Raw genomic sequence first — 18,887 nt, 5'->3', positions numbered from 1 at the left:
TCAAGCTGTGGTTCCGTGTATCATAAATTCAATTTATACAAATATGATTTTATCTCCCATAATCTATATCAATAGTATAGAAATAATTCCAACGGGTTCAAACCGGCATCTTTTCACTCAGTTTACCCCTCTTTGTTTACTGATGCGGCTCGGTGTATCACCAGCCTCTGTTTATCACATTGTCAGTATAACAAATTGGAATTTCATTCCCATATTCTATATCAGTAGTATAGAAAATACATTCATTTCCATTTCAACATATATCACACAAGTTTAATACAAAAACCCGCTAAATGATAGAAATTCAATATACATAGTTAAACTAAATAAATAAAGGAATCGAGTCTCTCCTACTATAGTATAAACACAAATAAAGATGTTTGTAAAATTTGGAGATCATACGTCGAAATCCTCGTTTTTACCAAAAACCATAAAATCGTCAAACCGGCATTTCTACGCGGTAGAATTTCACAAATAAGCATTTAAATCATACATAATAACATAAACTAGTTTTTTAGCGGTTTAGTTTTCCAAAATAGCTGTTGTAATCAAGTTCCCCTTACCTTATATTCGAAATGAAACTTCGTACGAAAACGGTCCAAAACGACAACTCGAGATCCTGAAAACCTAAAACCACAGAATATAACCTTACTATGTTTTCTACTGCTATCCAAATATCCAATCAAAATTAGGATCAGATTCCTACCTCGATTCTTGGGAAAACCCGAAACTCTCCTAAACGACGATCCGATCCACTAAAAGTGTAGAGTTTCCTCTTCTGATCCACGCAGTACCCTCCGTTTTTGGAAACGGATGATGAACGGCGAAGGATCTTAGAGAGAGAGAGAAAATGAGTGTGAGAGAGAGAGAGAGAGAGAGAGAGAGGATAAGAGAATTTATAGAATAAATCCTTGAGAGAGAGAAAATGAGAGAGAGAGAGAGAGAATGAGAGAATGAGAGAGGATAAGAGAATTTATAGAATAAGTCCTTACTTAGCCCTTAAGTAATCTAAATAAATATCTCCTCCAAGATATTTATATATAAATATCTAAAAATATCTCTTTTCAAAATATCTTCTCCAAAATATCTTTTTTTTTTTCTTTTTTTTTCTTTTTTTTTTTTTCGGGGTCGGGTTACTACACTTGCCTTCCAGAAGAAAATGGAGGACATGTTCAACCTACTCTTACACCAAAAGAGTCAAGAAGGGTATGCCCCACTTCAACAACAGGTGAGTCTCGATCCACCCCGAAAAATAGATCAACCAAAAGAGAGCAAAGAGAAAACTTTCCCTACCAAAAAGGTTAAAGACGCGAACAACATAAATATCAACCAACAAAAAAGATCCTCGGAGCTGGAGGAAAGGATCAAGAAAATAGAACAAATAGAAAAATGAGGAAAGAAGGCAAGACAAACCTCCTCTATGGAGAAGCGTCTTTAAGGTCCTTGGAGCCACCCTTCACAAGAGAAGTGATGGAGGCCCCACTGCTGAGCAGATTTAAAATGCCCACCTTTGAAAAGTACGAGGGTTTCTCCGATCCAATCGACCACTTGGATACCTTCAGGTTACTGATGCAGCTGCAAGGCGTTCTTGACATCATTATGAGCCGAGCTTTTGCAGCAACCCTTAAGGGTAGTGCCAAAGATTAGTACCGAACCTTGCGACCTAGATCAATTGGATCCTTCTCGAGGATTGAACAACTGTTCACCGGCCACTTCCTCGACAATCGGAGGATTGTCAAAACAACAGCCCACCTAATGAGCATGGTCCAAGGAGAGAGGGAAACGCTAAAGAAATTCATGCATCGCTTCAACGCCGCGACTCTGGAGGTCCGCAACCTAGACATGGGGGTAGCGTTGGTAGCCCTGACCATGACTCTTCAACCTGGAAGCTTCCTATACTCTCTGGGGAAAAATCCACCTGTAGATATAGGGGAGTTGATGGCCCAAGTGCAGAAGTACATCAACATAAAAGAGATGATGGACACCAGGTGAAGTCGCATTGAGCTGAAGAGGAAAGGGAATAGCCGAGAGATGGGCGAATCCTCTAAATCCGTGAAGAGATAGGAGGCTACTACGCTGCTCACTAGCCCTAAGACGAGAGGGCAGTCCAGTAAGTTTTCCACCTATACACCCCTAAATGTACCGTGTTTTGAAGTACTGATGTAGATAAGGAAGAAAGATTATGTCTTGTGGCACGACCCCATGCGAACTCCTTTACATAAATGAAACATGTCCAAGTTTTGCCAATTCCACAAGGATCACGAACATGACACAGAGGAATGCATTCAGCTGAGAAACAAGATTGAAGCCCTGACAAAAAAGGGGATACCTATCAAGGTTTATCAAGAAAGAAAATCCGCAAAGGGAACCTTACGACCAAAGGAGACCCAACGCGAACGACAAGGAGGAACAAGTCATAGGGAAAATTGCGGTGATCTTTAGAGGATCTGCTAGTGGAGGAGACAGCGGAGGCGCTTGCAAAAGGTACGCTAAATAGGTGCTCTCAGTAGAGAAAGGGGAACCACATAGCAAAAGAAACAAACAAGGTGACGATATCATCTTCGACGGCGGAGATGAAGAAGGGGTACAACAACCACACGACGACGCGCTGGTACTCTCACTATTGGTGGCGAACTACAAAGTTAGGCGTGTATTAATAGATAACAGGAGCTCGGCAAACATTATGTTCTAGTCAGTACTCGAAGGGATGAAAATTGGAAAGAAACGACTCAAACCAATCTCAACCCCCCTGGTTGGGTTTGGTGGAGATGTGGATCATCCCATAGGGACAATCACACTGCCTGTGACAATGGAGACGACCCCACAGCAAGTTACTTCGTGGACAGAGTTCTTGATGGTTGATCGGCCTTCGGTATACAATATCATATTGGGCCGCCCTTTGCTTAATGCAGTTTGGGCTGCAATATTGACGTACCACCTCAAGATGAAATTTCCTACACCGCATGGGACAGGGGTGGTCAAGGGAGATCAAGCAGCAGCTCGAAACTGCTACGTTATGGCCTTAAAAGGAAAAATGGAGGCGAGAGAAACCTTAACCGTGGAAGATCTAGAAGTAAGGGGGAATACCCACAAATCAGCACAGTAGATGAAGATATCGCTCGCGTACCTCTAGACGGCCACCAAGAGAGATGTGTGCAGATCGGGAGTCGCCTGCCTGACACCCTGAGAGCAGGGCTAAGCAAGCTACTTAACGAATTCGCGGACATGTTCGCTTGGTCTGCCAAAGATATGCTGGGCATTGATCCTACCATCATAGAACATACGCTGCAGGCGGACCCCAACCACCGACCTGTGAAGCAGAAGAAAAGGAGTTTCGCGATAGAGCGGATCAAACTAATTGATGAGGAGGTAACAAAACTGGTGCAAGCCAACTTCGTCAGGGAGGTGAACTACCCAGAGTGGCTAAGCAATGTGGTTCCAGTAAAGAAGCCGAACGGAAAATGGCGCACCAGCATAGATTTCATACATCTAAATAAGGCGTGCCCGAAGGATAGTTTCCCTCTCCCCGAATCGATCAGATGGTAGATTCGACTTCCGGGCACAAACTTCTCAGCTTTATGGACGCTTACTCGGGATACAATCAAATCCCGATGCACCGAGATGACGAAGAGAAAACATCTTTTATCACTGAAAAGGAGCTATACTGTTACCGAGTGATGCCCTTTGGGTTAAAAAATGCAGAAGCCACGTACCAGAGGTTGGTAAACAAGATATTTAAGGATCAACTCAGAAAAACTATGGAGGCGTACGTAGACGACATGCTGGTGAAAAGCTTAAAAGCAGAGAAGCACTCAGAAGACCTGAGAGAGACATTTGAACTCTTGTGCAAGTACCACATGAAACTAAACCCGTCAAAATGCGTGTTCGGTGTTTCAGTAGGAAAGTTCTTTGGGTTCATGGTGACGCACCGAGGTATAGAGGCCAACCCAGACAAAATAAGAGCACTGCTAGAAACGGAGGCTCCGCGGACGAAAAAGGAGATCCAAATCTTAACAGAAAGGATAACCTCCCTCAGCAGGTTTGTCTCCTACTCTGGGGACAAAGGGTTACCCTTCTTCCAAGCACTAATAAAAAAAGGAGGATTCAAATGGGGGGAGGAGCAGAGCAAAGCCTTCGAACAGCTTAGACAGGAGAAGACCTATACATGTACATAGCCTCAACGACAAAAGCGATCAGCTCAGTCCTAGTCCGGGAAGAAGACAGATAGTATCAACCCATATATTACACTAGCAAGGTGCTGAGTGGAGCCGAAAAGAATTACAATACGGCGGAAAAGGTATCTTTCTCCATCATCTGTGCTGCACGAAAACTAAGGCCCTACTTTCAGGCCCACAAGATAATTGTGCTGACCAACCTACTGCTGAGGCGGATTCTTCAAAAGCCAGAGAGTTCAGGAAGAATGACGAAGTGGTCCATTGAATTGGGTGAGTTCGACATACAATACCTACCAAGGCCTGCTGTCAAGGCCCAGGTGCTCGCTGATTTCGTAGCCGAAAGACCCCCCGAAGTAACAGGAAGATACGATGTATCGGCTCTACACGTTGACGGGTCGTCAAATGCAGCCGGAGGAGGAGCAGGATTTATCCTCATGACACCGGATGGTACCGAGACTCTTTATGCACTAAAGCTCAAGTTCTCAGCAACGAAACAAGACGTTGAGTACGAAGCTTTGTTAGCAGGTCTACGCCTAACAAAGCACTAGGGGTAGCGCAAATCAAGGTGTCAAGTGATTCTCAGTTGGTAGTAGAGCCTTGAAAGGAGAATTTGAAACTAGGGACCAGAAAATGAAGAAGTATCTGACCAAGGCCCAGGAATACGCGAGGGCCTTCATTCACTTTGATATAGAGCGCGTGCCTAGAGCCGATAATACCAATGCTGACGCACTCGCGAAATTGGCCTCAACAACCAACTCGGAATGGAGGGATGCCATTTACCTAGAACGGGTCGTAAAACTCTCATACGAGGAGTACAGTATTAACTTATTGCATTCCGAAGTCAACGAGGGGGACTGGAGGGCGCCTCTATCACAATACCTCCGCGATGGATCCCTACAGGGGTATAACAAGGAGTCCCTTAAGGTGAGAAGGAAAGCAGCGAGATACACACTAATAGACCAGGAGCTATACAAACGATCTTTATCGTTACCATACCTTCGTTGCCTGAGTAAAGAAGGAGAGTACGTGCAAAGATAAATCTACTAAGGGATATGTGGAAACCATCTAGCCAGCACGGCCCTGGCTCAAAAAGCCCTACGGCAAGGGTTTTACTGGCCCACGATGAGAAAGGACGCGGTTGAGCTCGTCAAACAATGTGACAGGTGCCAACGGTGAGCGGGAATACCACACACACCTTCCAATCCCCTCTCCCCTCTGGCCAACCCCTGTGCCTTCGCCCAGTGGGGAATAGATATCTTGGGACCTCTACTTCCGACAACTGGTCAAAGAAAATTCTTGTTGGTGGCAATCGATTACTTAACTAAGTGGGTAGAGGTCGAAGCCTTAGCCCACATAACCGAACGAAATAAAACTCGATTCGTCTGGACATCGGTGGTCTTCCGGTTCGGAATTCCGTGGGCCATAGTCACCGACCACGGGATACAGTTTGACAATGAGCGCTTCAAAAATTCTGATCAGACCTATCCATTAAGCTACTCTTCACGTCAATAGCACATTCCCAGAGCAATGGACAGGTGGAAAACATGAACCGTATCATACTATACAGTTTAAGGACGCGACTCGAATCTATGAAAGGCAGGTGGACAGAGGAACTCCCCTCCGTCATATGGGCATACCACACCACCCCACGAGCCGCAACAGGGGAAACCCCATTTATGCTTGCCTTTGGTGTAGAAGCAGTCATCCCCGCAGAAGTAGGGATCCCCTCCTGGTGGAGCCGATACTTCAACGAGCAACACAATAACAAAGAGTTCAGGGCGGAAATAGACTTGCTGGAGGAAGGACGGGATCAAGCCAACATAAAAATCGCCGCTTACCAACAAAGGGTGACGACGTACTACAACACTCGAGTAAGAGTGCGGAACTTCCAGCCCGGGGACTTGGTCCTCAGGAGGAACCCAACTAGCACACAAGAGTCGGGCTCGCATTAGCTAAAGCCAAATTGGGAAGGTCCATACCGAGTTACAGCGGAGATAAAACCAAGGACATACAAATTGGAAGACATAACAGGAAAAAAGATTAATAATACGTGAAACTCTGATATGTAGAAAAAGTATTATTCATAAGTGTTTTCATACGACATAGTAATAAATTTTCAATTACAGCAATTATACTATTTCAATAAAGTTGAACAAAGCTACAAACGAAGTTTTAGCAGACTAGCTCGCTTTGCTCCCCTCTTCCGCTTCCTCCTCTTCCCCCTCTTCCTCCTTGTCCATCTCCTTTGCTGAGTCAGGACTCTTGCCTCCATAACTGTGCGAACACACGCCCTCCAAAGGAAGATCCGGGTGCTCAATTTTCACTTGTTCCCAACACCTCCCAAACCCTACTCAGTAGGTTTTGGCAGTGTCCAGGACGAACTGCGAAGAGTCCTTATACTTCCTTACTGCAGCTTAGGCCGCATCAGCAGCGGCAGCGGTGGCAACCGCGAGAATCTCCTCTCTACGAATCTGCTCGATTTCAGCCTGGAGGGCCCGTTCCTAATCCTCGGCATCATGGAGTTCGTTTTGAGCAACTACATATTTTTCCCGCGCATCCAAGGTCTGGCTATACATCTCAGCAACCTTTTCTTCTTACGCCAAGGCCATTGTCGCCAGCTAAAGAGAAAAACAGGGGAGAACAGATAAGTAAAAATCCACCTAAGAAGAAGAATAACACAGTCGAAAAGCATAAACTAAACCGATACTTGATAAGAAGTGTGTCGGATCTTCGCTGAAACAACATCAGGAAGAGAACATTGAGCCCACACATAGTCCTCCACGTGGATCGCTCGGCGTAGAGCGGCAGCGGAACAAGTCGGCTCATGAAAAATTGTCTCAGTATAAGCCATGGCGACCGGGGGAGGGGCCGCCGCAATGTTCTCACCAGCAAGGGCTTTACTATCACCTATAGTTGGGGCGTCCCTCTGAGATGATTCTCCTTCAAGCCCTCTTCTTTTCTTCCTACTCCTACTCGTTCTCTGTTTTTTGGCTTCCCCCATGAGAGATTTGTATTTATTAAAATCCATATCTGCAAAGATACAAAGAGAGGATAAAAACACCAATAACAGCAGGAGTATCCGAGTACATACATAGAAATCAAAGGCAAGATAAGACTTGGGGAAACCGGGCTGATCCCCCACTGCACGAGGACTCGCTCCTTGAGCAGCTCCTCGTGAGGGACAATCCCCTGCTGACCAAGGGCTCGCAGTTCTTTCAAGATGGCCTGCTCGTCGGGAGAGAACCTCGGAAGAATATGGTGCACCCGAACTACAAAAAAAGGGAGAGGGAAACAAGTAACTGGGTGACCTACACGCAGCCCTACAAAAAAAAAAAAAGGGTAGGAATAAATAACATTATCATTTAGAGGAGCAAACCAAACACGAGAGCCCGTATAGTTCAACTCTCCCGAGGCAAAGAAGTACCGAGACTTCCAATTGAGTATGGAAGAGCTGCCTGGCATAAAAAGTTTATAACTTGACAAAGAGTTGAAATAATACAGCTCCTTCTCTACAGAGTGCGTCCGCATCTGGAAGCAACTCCGAAAGAGAGGCACTGTAGGCTAATGACCCAGATGAAGCAGGAGGACGGCAAAACAAGTAAGGGAAAAGTAGGAGTTCGGAACCAATTGTGATGGGGCTATTTGGTAAAAACATAATACGTTAGAGATAAGGGGGGGGGGGGGGTTTAAGACCTAAGTCCAAGTAATCGGTATACAGGCAAAGCTCCTCAGAGCCCTGATCAAGGGCTGATTCCAAGCCGGCTAGCAACCTAACAGTAATATTCTGGGGGATGGCAAAAAAATACCGAACATTTTGTATATCGAAGGGGGTCAGGTCACAACCAGCGCTCCTCACTGTAGTCGGAGCCTGCAACGGGTGCGAGGAAGACTCCATCACAAAAACAAGAAAGATAAAACGCCAAAACGGATCAAACAGGCAAGCCTCCTACAAAAACAAGGAAGACAAAACGCCAAAACGGATCAAATAGGCAAGCCTCCCACAAAAACAAGGAAGACAAGATGCCAAAACAAATCAAGTGGATAAATTTTGCGTGAAAACAATAAAGCCACCATACAAAAGAAGATTAAACAAGCAACGTTCTAACAAGAACTATGAAGAACAGGAAGAACAACAATCAAACATGCAATTCAACACAAAAACGGAGAAAAGCAAGAAGAGGGGCCGAGGGAGAGCGTACCTAGCGAAAAGTAGGAACCCCTTGGAATAAGATGAGAAAGCAAAGGAAGGAGGCCCTGCCTTTATAGAGAAAAGGCTGCACAAATCCTCGAGAGTGAGAATCTCGAGAGAGCTCGGCTGCAGAAAGGGGGTTGCGTCTCGAGAGAAAGGACACAAGAAATCCCCGTACGTACGAAAATCCCTGTATGCACGCTGATTTAAACATGCATTTACTATACTTTTGCAGGAAGAACGACGCCTCAAAAGGACTACGACGTTACCTCGGAAAAAGCGTTTACCCCCCATAAATGAGAACATCTCATCAAAGGGGAAGCCCATTTGACCCTGACAGGCTGATATGCCCACAAATGAGCACTACTCATCTGGCAGAACAGGCCCAACTAACGACCACGACTCGCGAGGCCAACAACCGCCTAGAAATGAGCACGACTCATCAGGCAAAACAGGCCCAACTGACGAGCACGACTCGTGAGGCCAACAACCGCGCAGAAAATGAGCATGACTCATTAGGCAGAACCAGCCCAATCGATGAGCACGGCTCGTGAGGCCAACAACAACCCAAAAGATGAGCACGACACATTAGTGCTCAATGGGGTAGCTTGGCAAGGTCTGCTCCGCTAAAACGCTCAATGTAGCAGCTCGGCAAGACTTGCTAGGCAAATTGGTTTAACAAAGCAACTCGGCAAGACCTGCTCGACAAATTTGCTCCTTGAGACAACTCGGCAAGATCTGCTCAGTAAATTCGCTCCTTGAGACAGCTCAGCAAGGTCTACCCGGCAAAAGTGCCCAATGCCCGGCAATGCCTGCTCGGCTAAAAAGCTCAATGTAGCAGCTCAGCAAGATCTACTCGGCAAAAGGCGCTTAATGAAGCAGCTCAGGAAGACCTGCTCGGCAAATTTGCTCCTAGAGACAGCTTGGCAAGATCTGCTCGGCAAATTTGCTCCTTGTTGCAGCTCGACAAGACCTGCTCAGCAAATTTGCTCCTTGATACAGCTCGACAAGATCTGCTCAGCAAATTCGCTCCTTGAGACAGCTCAACAAGGTCTGCTCGACAAAAGTGCCCAATGCTCGGCAAGGCCTGCTCCTCTAAAAAACTAAATGTAGCAGCTCGGCAAGATCTGCTCAACAAAAGGGGCATAATGAAGCAGTTAGGCAAGACCTGCTCAGCAAATTTGCTCCTTGAGGCAACTCGACAAGACCTTCTCGACAAGATCTGCTCGGCAAATTTGCTCTTTGAGACAGTTCGGCAAGACCTACTCGGCTTGCTCCTTGATACAGCTCAGCAAGTCCTGCTCGGCAAATTTGCTCCTTGAGACAGTTTGGCAAGACCTGCTCGGCCCGAGTTGTCTCAAGGAGCAAATTTGCCGAGCAGGACTTGCCGAACTGTATCAAGGAGCAAATTTGCCGAGCAGATCTTGCCGAGCTGTCTCCAGGAGCAAATTTGCCGAGCAGGTCTTCCCGAGCTGCTTCATTAAGCCCCTTTTGCTGAGCAGATATTGCCGAGCTGCGACATTAAGCTTTTTAGCCGAGCAGGCCTTGCCGGGCATTGGGCACTTTTGCCGAACAGACCTTGCCGAGCTATCTCAAGGAGCGAATTCGCCGAGCAGATCTTGCCGAGTTGTCTCAAGGAGCAAATTTGCCGAGTTGCTTCGTTAAGCAAATTTGCCGAGTAAGTCTTGGCGAGCAACTACATTGAGCGTTTTAGCCGAGCAGACCTTGCCGAGCTGCCCCATTGAGCACTAATGTGACGAGCTCATCTTCTGGGTTGTTGTTTGCCTCACAAGCCGTGCTCGTCGGTTGAGCCTGTTCTGCCTAATGAGTCGTGCTCATTTTCTATGCGGCCGTTGGCCTCACGAGTCGTGCTCGTCAGTTGGGTCAGTTCTGCCTCATGAGTCGTGCTCATTTTTGGGCGGTTCTTGGCCTCACAAGTCGTGTTCATCAGTTGGGCCTGTTCTTCCTGATGAATCGTGCTCATTTGTGGGCTTATCAGTCTGTCAGGCTCAATGGGCTTCCCCTTTGATGAGATGTTCTCATTTATGGGGGTTGTCAAACGCTTTTTCCGAGGCGACATTGTAGTCCTTTTGAGGCGTCGTACTTCTTGCAAAAGTGTAGTCAATGCATGTTTAAATCAACCAACCTTGGGAAGTCGCGAATTCTTGGTTTTGTCATCATGTCAGTGCGTGTATAGGGATTTTCGTACGTACGGGGATTTCTTGTGTCCTTTCTCTCGAGATGCAACCCCCTTTCTGCAGTAGAGCTCTCTCGAGATTCTCACACTCTCGAGGATTTGTGCAGCCTTTTCTCTATAAAGGCAGGGCCTCCTTCCTTCGCTTTCTCATCTCATTCCAAGGGGTTCCTACTTTTCGCTAGGTACGCTCTCCCTCGGCCCCTCTCCTTGCTTTTCTTCGTCTTTGTGTTGAATTGCATGTTTGTTTGTTGTTCTTCCTGTTCTTCACTATTCTTGCTAGAACGTTGCTTGTTTAACCTTCTTTTGTATGGTGGCTTTGCTGTTTTCACGCAAAATTTATCCGCTTGATCTGTTTTGGCATCTTGTCTTCCTTGTTTTTTAGGGAGGCTTGCCTATTTGATCCGTTTTGGCGTTTTGTCTTCCTTGTTTTTGTAGGAGGCTTGCCTGTTTGATCCGTTTTGGCGTTTTGTCTTTCGTGTTTTTGTGATGGAGTCTTCCTCGAACCCGTTGCGGGCTCCGACTACAGTGAGGAGCACTGATTGTGACCTGACCCCCTCCGATGTACAAAATGTTCGGTACTTTTTTACCATCCCCCAGAATATTACTATTAGGTTGCCAGCTGGCTTGGAATCAGCCCTTGATCCGGGCTCCAAGGAGCTTTGCCTGTACACCGATTACTTGGACCTAGGTCTTAGACTCCCTTTTCCCCCTTTTATCTCTAACATATTACGTTTTTACCGAATAGCCCCCTCACAATTGGTTTCGAACTCCTACCTTTCCCTTACTTGTTTTGCCGTCCTCCTGCTTCGTCTGGGTCATTAGCCTACAGCCTCTCGGAGTTGCTTCCAGATGCGAACGCACTCTGTACAGAAGGAGCTGTATTATTTCAACTTTTTGTCAGGTTATAAACTTTTTACTCCGGGCAGCTCTTCCATACACAATTGGAAGTCCCGGTACTTCTTCGCCTCGGGAGAGTTGAACTATACAGGCTCTTGTGTTTGGTCTGCTCCTCTAAATGGTAATGTTATTTATCCCTACCTTTTCTTTTCTTTTTTTGCAGGGCTGCGTGTTGGTCACCTGGTTACTTGTTTTCCTCTCCCTTTTTTTGTAGTTCGGGTGCACCATATTCTTCCGAGGCTCTCTCCCGACGAGCAGGCCATCTTGAAAGAACTGCGAGCCCTTGTCAATAGGGGATTGTCCCTCACGAGGAGCTGCTCAAGGAGCAAGTCCTCATGCAGTGGGGGATCAGCCCCGTTTCCCCAAGTCTTATCTTGCCTTTGATTTCTATGTATGTACTCAGATACTCCTGCTGTTGTTGGTGTTTTTATCCTCTCTTTGTATCTTTGCAGATATGGATTTTAACAAATACGAATCTCTCATGGGGGGGAGCCAAGAAACAGAGAGCGAGTAGGAGCAGGAAGAAAAGAAGGGGGCTTGAAAGAGAATCATCTCAAAGGGACGCCCCAGCTGTAGATGATAGTGAAACCCCTGCTAGTGAGAACATTGCGGTGGCTCCTCCCTCGGTCGCCATGGCTTACACTGAGGCAATTTTTCATTAGCCGACCCGTTCTACTGCCGCTCTACGCTGGGCAATCCACGTGGAGGACTATGTGCAGGCTCAATGTTCTCTTCCTGATGTTCTTTCAACGAAGATCCGACACACCTCTTATCATGTATCGGTTTAGTTTATGCTTTTCGATTGGGTTATTCTTCTTCTTAGGTGGATTTTTACTAATCTGTTTTCCCCTGTTTTTCTCTTCAGCTGGCGACAATGGCCTTGGCGCAAGAAGAAAAGGTTGTTGAGATGTATCTCCAGACCTTGGATGTGCGGGAAAAATATGTAGTTGCTCAAAACGAACTCCATGATGCCGAGGACCAGGAACAGGCCCTCTAGGCGGAAATCGAGCAGATTCGTAGAGAGGAGATTCCTTCGACTGCCGCTTCTGCTGCTAATGATGATGCGGCCCAAGCCGCAGTAAAGAAGTATAAGGACTCTTCGCAGTTCGTCCTAGACACTGTCAAGACCTACCGAGTAGGGTTCAGGAGGTGCTAGGAACAAGTGAAAACTAAGCACCCAGATCTTCCTTTGGAGGGCATGTGTTCGCACGGTTATGGAGGCAAGAGTCCAGACTCAGCAAAGGAGATGGACGAGGAGGAAGAGGGGGAAGAGGAGGAAGCGGGAGAGGGGAGCAAAGCGAGCTAGTCTGCTAAAACTTCATTTGTAGCTTTGTTCAACTTTATTGAAATAGTATAATTGCTGTAATTGAAAATTTATTACTATGTCGTATGAAAACACTTATGAATAATACTTTTTCAACATATCAGAGTTCCACGTATTATTAATCTTCTTTCCTGCTATGTCTTCCAATTTGTATGTCCCTGGTTTTATCTCCGTCGTAACTCGGTATGAACCATCCCAGTTTGGCTTTAGCTTGTGCGAGCCCGGCTCTTGTGTGTCAGTTCGATTCCTCCTGAGGACCAAGTCCCCGGGCTGGAAGTTCCGCACTCTTACTCGAGTGTTGTAGTACTTCGCCACCCTTAGTTGATAAGCGGAGATTTTTATGCTGGCCTGATCTTGTCTTTCCTCCAGCAAGTCTATTTTCGCCCTGAACTCTTCGTTATTGTCTTGCTCGTTGAAGTATTGCCTCCGCCAGGAGGGGATCCCTACTTCTGCGGGAATGACTGCTTCTACACCAAAGGCGAGCATAAATGGGGTTTCCATTGTCGCGGCTGGTGGTGTGGTGTGGTAGGTTATGTGGGCTAGGGCTTCGACCTCTACCCACTTAGTGAAGTAATCGATTGCCACCAGCAAGAATTTCTTTTGACCAGTCGCCGGAGGCAGAGGTCCCAAGATATCTATTCTCCACTGGGCAAAGGCACAGGGGCTGGCCAGAGGGGAGAGGGGATTGGAAGGTGTGTGTGGTATTCCCACGCACCGTTGGCACCTGTCACATCGTTTGACAAGCTCGACCGCGTCCTTTCTCATCGTGGGCCAGTAAAACCCTTTCCGTAGGGCTTTGTGAGCCAGAGCCCTGTTGGCTAGATGGTTTCCACATATCCCTTCGTGGATTTTTCTTAGCACGTACTCTCCTTCTTCTTTACTCAAGCAACGAAGGTATGGTAACGATAAAGATCGTTTGTATAGCTCCTGGTCTATCAGTGTGTATCTCGCTGATTTCCTTCTCACCTTAAAGGACTCCTTGTTATACCCCTATAGGGATCCATCGCGGAGGTATTGCAATAGAGGCGCCCTCCAGTCCCCCTCGTTGACTTCGGAATGCAGTAAATTAATACTATACTCCTCGTATGAGGGTTTTACGACCCGCTTTAGGTAAATGGCATCCCTCCATTTCGAGCTGGTTGCTAGGGCCAATTTCGCGAGCCCGTCGGCCTTGGTATTCTCGGCTCTTGGCACGCGCTCTATATCGAAGTGAATGAAGGCCCTCGCATATTCCTGGGTCTTGGCCAGATACTTCTTCATTTTCTGGTCCTTAACTTCAAATTCTCCTTCAAGGCTCTACTACCAACTGAGAATCACTTGACACCTTGATCTGCGCTACCCCTAGTGCTTTTGCTAGGCATAGACCTGCTAACAAAGCTTCATACTCGGCATCATTGTTCGTTGTTGAGAACTCGAGCTTTAGTGCATAAAGAGTCTCGTTTGCTTATTCCTAGGAATAGAATAGTCATAAAACAAAGATTTAATAGCTTAATATGTCATCAACATAAAAGAAAATGACAAAGCAAAAAATTTTATTAATTCATAACATGGAATAAACAAGGAACGACCATTGTATATTTCACCATGGGAATGTCTATTATTATCCTACTCAAGTTTGGATGGAATAACACAAAGTTTCGCATGAGTGACTTTTTAGTAAATTATTATAGCCTATAAAATTTTAACTGCATTCCCACCTTATTTCATTTTATTCCTATGGAAAGGAATTCTGCAAACCAACATAACCTTCCATAACCTTACTGATCCTTGCAATATGTTACTTAACCATTTCAGTAAGAGAATATTAAAAATGTAAGGGTTCCTATAATACTTTTTTTTATAATTAACTTAATATTCAAACTAAACAAAAATACCTTCTAAATTTCATTGAACCAGGTGACGGTAAACACCACAAGAGTTTGAAGGACAATGCATCATGCACGGAAGCACATTAGCCCCTAGCATAAGTCAACACATTTTTACATGCATTCATCGCTGGCTTTATAAATGAAAATATTCAATAAAATTTTGAAGTAGCTCATCAAATAAATTTTATCAAGTAATAGCATGCATGCAGCTGACCACAAAATTATAGTATTTTACCTAGAGCCAACACCTCCAATACCAATTACAGCAACAGAATCCCCAGGATGTAACCCTGCCGCATGTGTCATAGCACCATAAGCAGTAAAGACAGCACATCCTAATATTGCAGACTCAGTATATGGCAACGAATCTGGCAGATGACATAATGCGTGTGCTGGCACAACGCAGTATTCAGCAAGTCCTCCCATACTATACATGAACACTGGTTTCCCTACATCACACAGCATATATATGGTCAAGAAATAAGTAGGTTGAAAAATTAGAGGGGAAAATAAAATATAAAAAAACAATTAGAGAGCTATTTCAAGAAATAAAGGCAACTAGAGAATTACTTTGGAAATAAGAAAATTATCATATTCTATGCCCACATATTGACTTAACATTATTGGTGCAAAATTAAGCAATTAAGAAAAAAGAAGAGGCCACAAAATTTTCAATGTCAAAGAATTCAACATTGCAACAATTACTATTTTCCAAATGCATGTAACTCTAGTGCTTCCATGACATGTACAGATGAAATGCTAGAAAGACAGTTAATCTTAACTGAACTTTACGGCAGTCTTTACACTTTTAAAAATTAAACAAAATGGCAGCCCAAAAGAAAACAAAAATGAAAAAAGATTAGGAGATGTGTAAGTAATTAAAAATCTAGATATTGGGTTTGCAGAAACCAAAACCCTTATAAAAAATTAGATAACTAAAGAAATTTATTAGGAGAGAGGCAATTAGAAACAACAAAATTCCTTAAAACACAAAACCAAAAACTAAAAAAATAAAATAAAAAGATAAAATCTAGAAAAATTAAATCAAAGCCCCCTTTAAACCTCTTCCCAACATAATATATAGAACATCTTCATAAAAATAAATAGATTTGATTAAGATACAAATGAATATACAAAGTTGAGAATTAGAAATCCTCTCAAAGAACAAAAAATTAAGAAGAGAGAACAAAAAAAACTCCCAACAAAATAGCAAGCCAATCAGGCTAAAAATCAAATAAACAAGTCACCCTAAAATTAACCCGGGAAAAGCCCAAAGAGAAGCCAAGAACTGAATCCTACTCCAAGAAAAGATACCTACAAACCCCTACAATCAAAGATTTGCACATTTCTCACCAATCAAATTCCCCACAATACAGCTGTTAAAGTTTGATATACATTGTTGGCCCACAACCCAACTGCTTAGGCTTTTAAGTAAAGTGGTATTCTAACATGGTATCAAAGCTGGTTACCAAGAGGTCCTGGGATCTAGCCTCTAGTCTTGTTGTCCGAGTTTATTATGTGGTGTTTAAAAATTATTGTATTCCCTGTAATGGGTCCACATGCAGGGGAGTGTTAAATCTTGATATACATTGTCGGCCCACATCCTTAAAGCTTAATCTTTTAGGTAAAGTGGAATTCTAAAAACAGAAAAAACTGCACCCCTCCACAAGCTACTAGCATCTTTTCTCCTTCCAAAACCTCTAAAAGAAATAAGTAATAACCCCACAACTGATTCCACACACACCCAACTTTTCCAAACAAACCAAACAACCTAGCCCACAAACCCCTAGCAAACAAACAATGCACAGAGAGAGAGAGAGAGAGAGTCGCAGAACTCTGAATGACATAAAACATGCATCAAGAGATAGGCTAATATAGCCTCCTAGTTGTTGGCATTAACTCTATTAGTAACTACCAACCAAATAAATGTCATAATTCTAGAGGGCAAAAAGCCTTCCAAATAAACGATTAAGAGGAAATGTGAAAGAATCAATCAAATTATCAAAAAAAAGATTTGCAAGAAATTTTCCGTCAGGCATCCAAAACACACACTTTAGATTGGCCAACTCTAATTGTCCCTTTTCATCTTGCTCACTACAATCTAACATGGCTTCCTTTACTCCTGAAGCCAACAACTGCAAGCCCATCGTTGGCCTCGTTAGGCACCCAAGAGGCTAATCTAAGAGATCTTGAACTTCAATATCCATTTTACTAATGTCCTCTGTAGGGGCGAGCATAGACAAAATACCATCTCCTCTATCCAAGCAGCCATCTCTCCAATTTGATTACTCTCTGCTTCCTCAATATAACCTAACCTTAAAAAATAAGAACCCTTCTAACCCCGTTGTAGGAGTCACAAACATGTGAGAATGAATCACAAATTCAGAGGGATCTGAGGTACAAGTATATTGCTCAAAAAATCCAACCAATAAAAAACGACTACCATAAGTCATAACCTAACTCAAAATCAAAAACCACTCCTCTCATTTGATTTATCACCCCATTTCGGTCCTCCCATACAACCCTTCTCCCCAGAGTCACTCCTTGGTATCAACAGGACTCTCAACAAAAGAAAAACTGCCATCATTATGTCTTTTGAAAACTTTGTTAGTATGCAACTCTAGATAAAGGGATTGTTGTTCATATGTTTTCCACATCTCAAAACCCAATTGTGTTCACCCTAGGTTGTGTATCATCTTTGCCAGACCCAGCCAAAGAGATTTGTTTTTGAGCATTAATTGAGTTATTCCAACCTCCACTTCTTTTTTCCAAATTCGAATCATCCACAGAATGTCCCTGATATCGAGTCACAGCATCACCATCGCGACACCTGCAAATGAATCTTTTCTCTGCTAGTCTGCTGGGATGATACATCCTGGTTTGATGCAAGCACCTGCCAATCCTTCCCCTCCCTGATCAGAATATACTTTGTTCCCAGAGGAGCCTTTCTAAGCTATCTAACACTCCAATGACTCCATCAATCTGAGCAGACTACACTATATGCAAATTACTCCCTTCTACAATTTGAGCTTGGACAACAACACCCTTTTCTTTTTAAAGATCTCTGACTGCCCCTGGAAACTGATCCACCTTGCGACTCCTGGCAACCCATTGTTTGCCACACAGCTTTTGCAGCTTAAATTGGAACTCAGCTACAAAAGTTAGCAGCATTTTAAATTAATTCCATATTTCCAGGTTAGCCATCAATTGTTGGAGTAGGCCGGGTTTGGCCATTCAAGTTATCACCACGATGGGCCTCAACATTATTGGACCAAGCACAGGCATGATCTTGTAAAAGGTTGAACTGGGCCTCACTTGACCATAGAGGCCTTGACTTCACGCCTCCTTGTTATTAATCAACTGCAGGCCCCACTGAAGATTTGAGTCGACCCATGCCTGCTTAATCTCCGTTCAGCATATCATCACCCCTTGACCAACCACCAATGAAAACCTAGTTGCCTCCAGTCTACACACTGCTCTCCACCCACTGCAACACCCAATGCACTTGACTGTCATTCTGCCCTGCTTGCATTCACTCTGCCACTCCAAAAAACCTTACACAAAGGCTTCTCTAGTCAATCTTCACAGCCTCTTTCCAACAATGAACCATTACCACTTGTGGGCACACTAACTCCCTTACCAGTAGATTCAGCAATTACCCGCGACTGGAACTCTTGCATGAAGCTTCCCAATCACCACGTCTAAACCCTCAAAGAATAAAAACATATAATCATTTTCTCATTCCAACCGAACCCTACCCTCCAGAAGCAGCTCCCCAGCTGACCAAAAACAAAAGACTTCTAAGCAAAAGGAAGATTTCTAATAAATGTGCCATTGAAAGAAAAGAGGAGACTACAGCATACAAAAGGAGGACTACTAAGAGAGGTCGCCAAAAGATCAAAGAAATGAAAAATAAAACAAAAGCTAATCAAAGAAATGAAAAATACAATGCAAGCTAAGGCATGCATGCACATGTACATGGAAAGAAGATTGTTTGAGGTGGATGGAAGTGCCTACAGCTGCCACCTGAGTTTACACACCTGAGTTTAAGCAAACTATGATTAAAAAAATGAAGCAAGGCAATTCCATTGACCTAGGAAATACGAAAATGGGTCCTATCCTTGCTTTCCCTTTGTATGAGAAGACAAGGAATGCATATTTTCAAAGCATCCTTCCAAGATCTGCAGAAATTGACAAGATTAGCCTTCTGTTCCATTTGTATACTAAACTGTTTGCA

General features: G+C 44.3%; 1 protein-coding gene across 1 annotated transcript in view; it reads right to left on the bottom strand.

The window, feature by feature from the left end:
* The window catches only part of LOC131159501 (uncharacterized), a 40,789-nt gene that overhangs the window by 11,237 nt on the left and 10,665 nt on the right, over positions 1-18,887 (bottom strand). The window contains exon 5 of the mRNA XM_058114462.1: positions 14,886-15,099. Coding sequence (XP_057970445.1) covers positions 14,886-15,099 — 214 coding nt within the window. The remainder of the gene's footprint in view (positions 1-14,885; positions 15,100-18,887) is intronic.

The sequence above is a fragment of the Malania oleifera genome, chromosome 7 (assembly GCF_029873635.1).
Source record: "Malania oleifera isolate guangnan ecotype guangnan chromosome 7, ASM2987363v1, whole genome shotgun sequence".
Taxonomy (NCBI): Eukaryota; Viridiplantae; Streptophyta; class Magnoliopsida; order Santalales; family Ximeniaceae; genus Malania; species Malania oleifera.
Note: the sequence above shows the minus strand (reverse complement) of the source record. Positions and strands in the feature narration are given on the sequence as shown.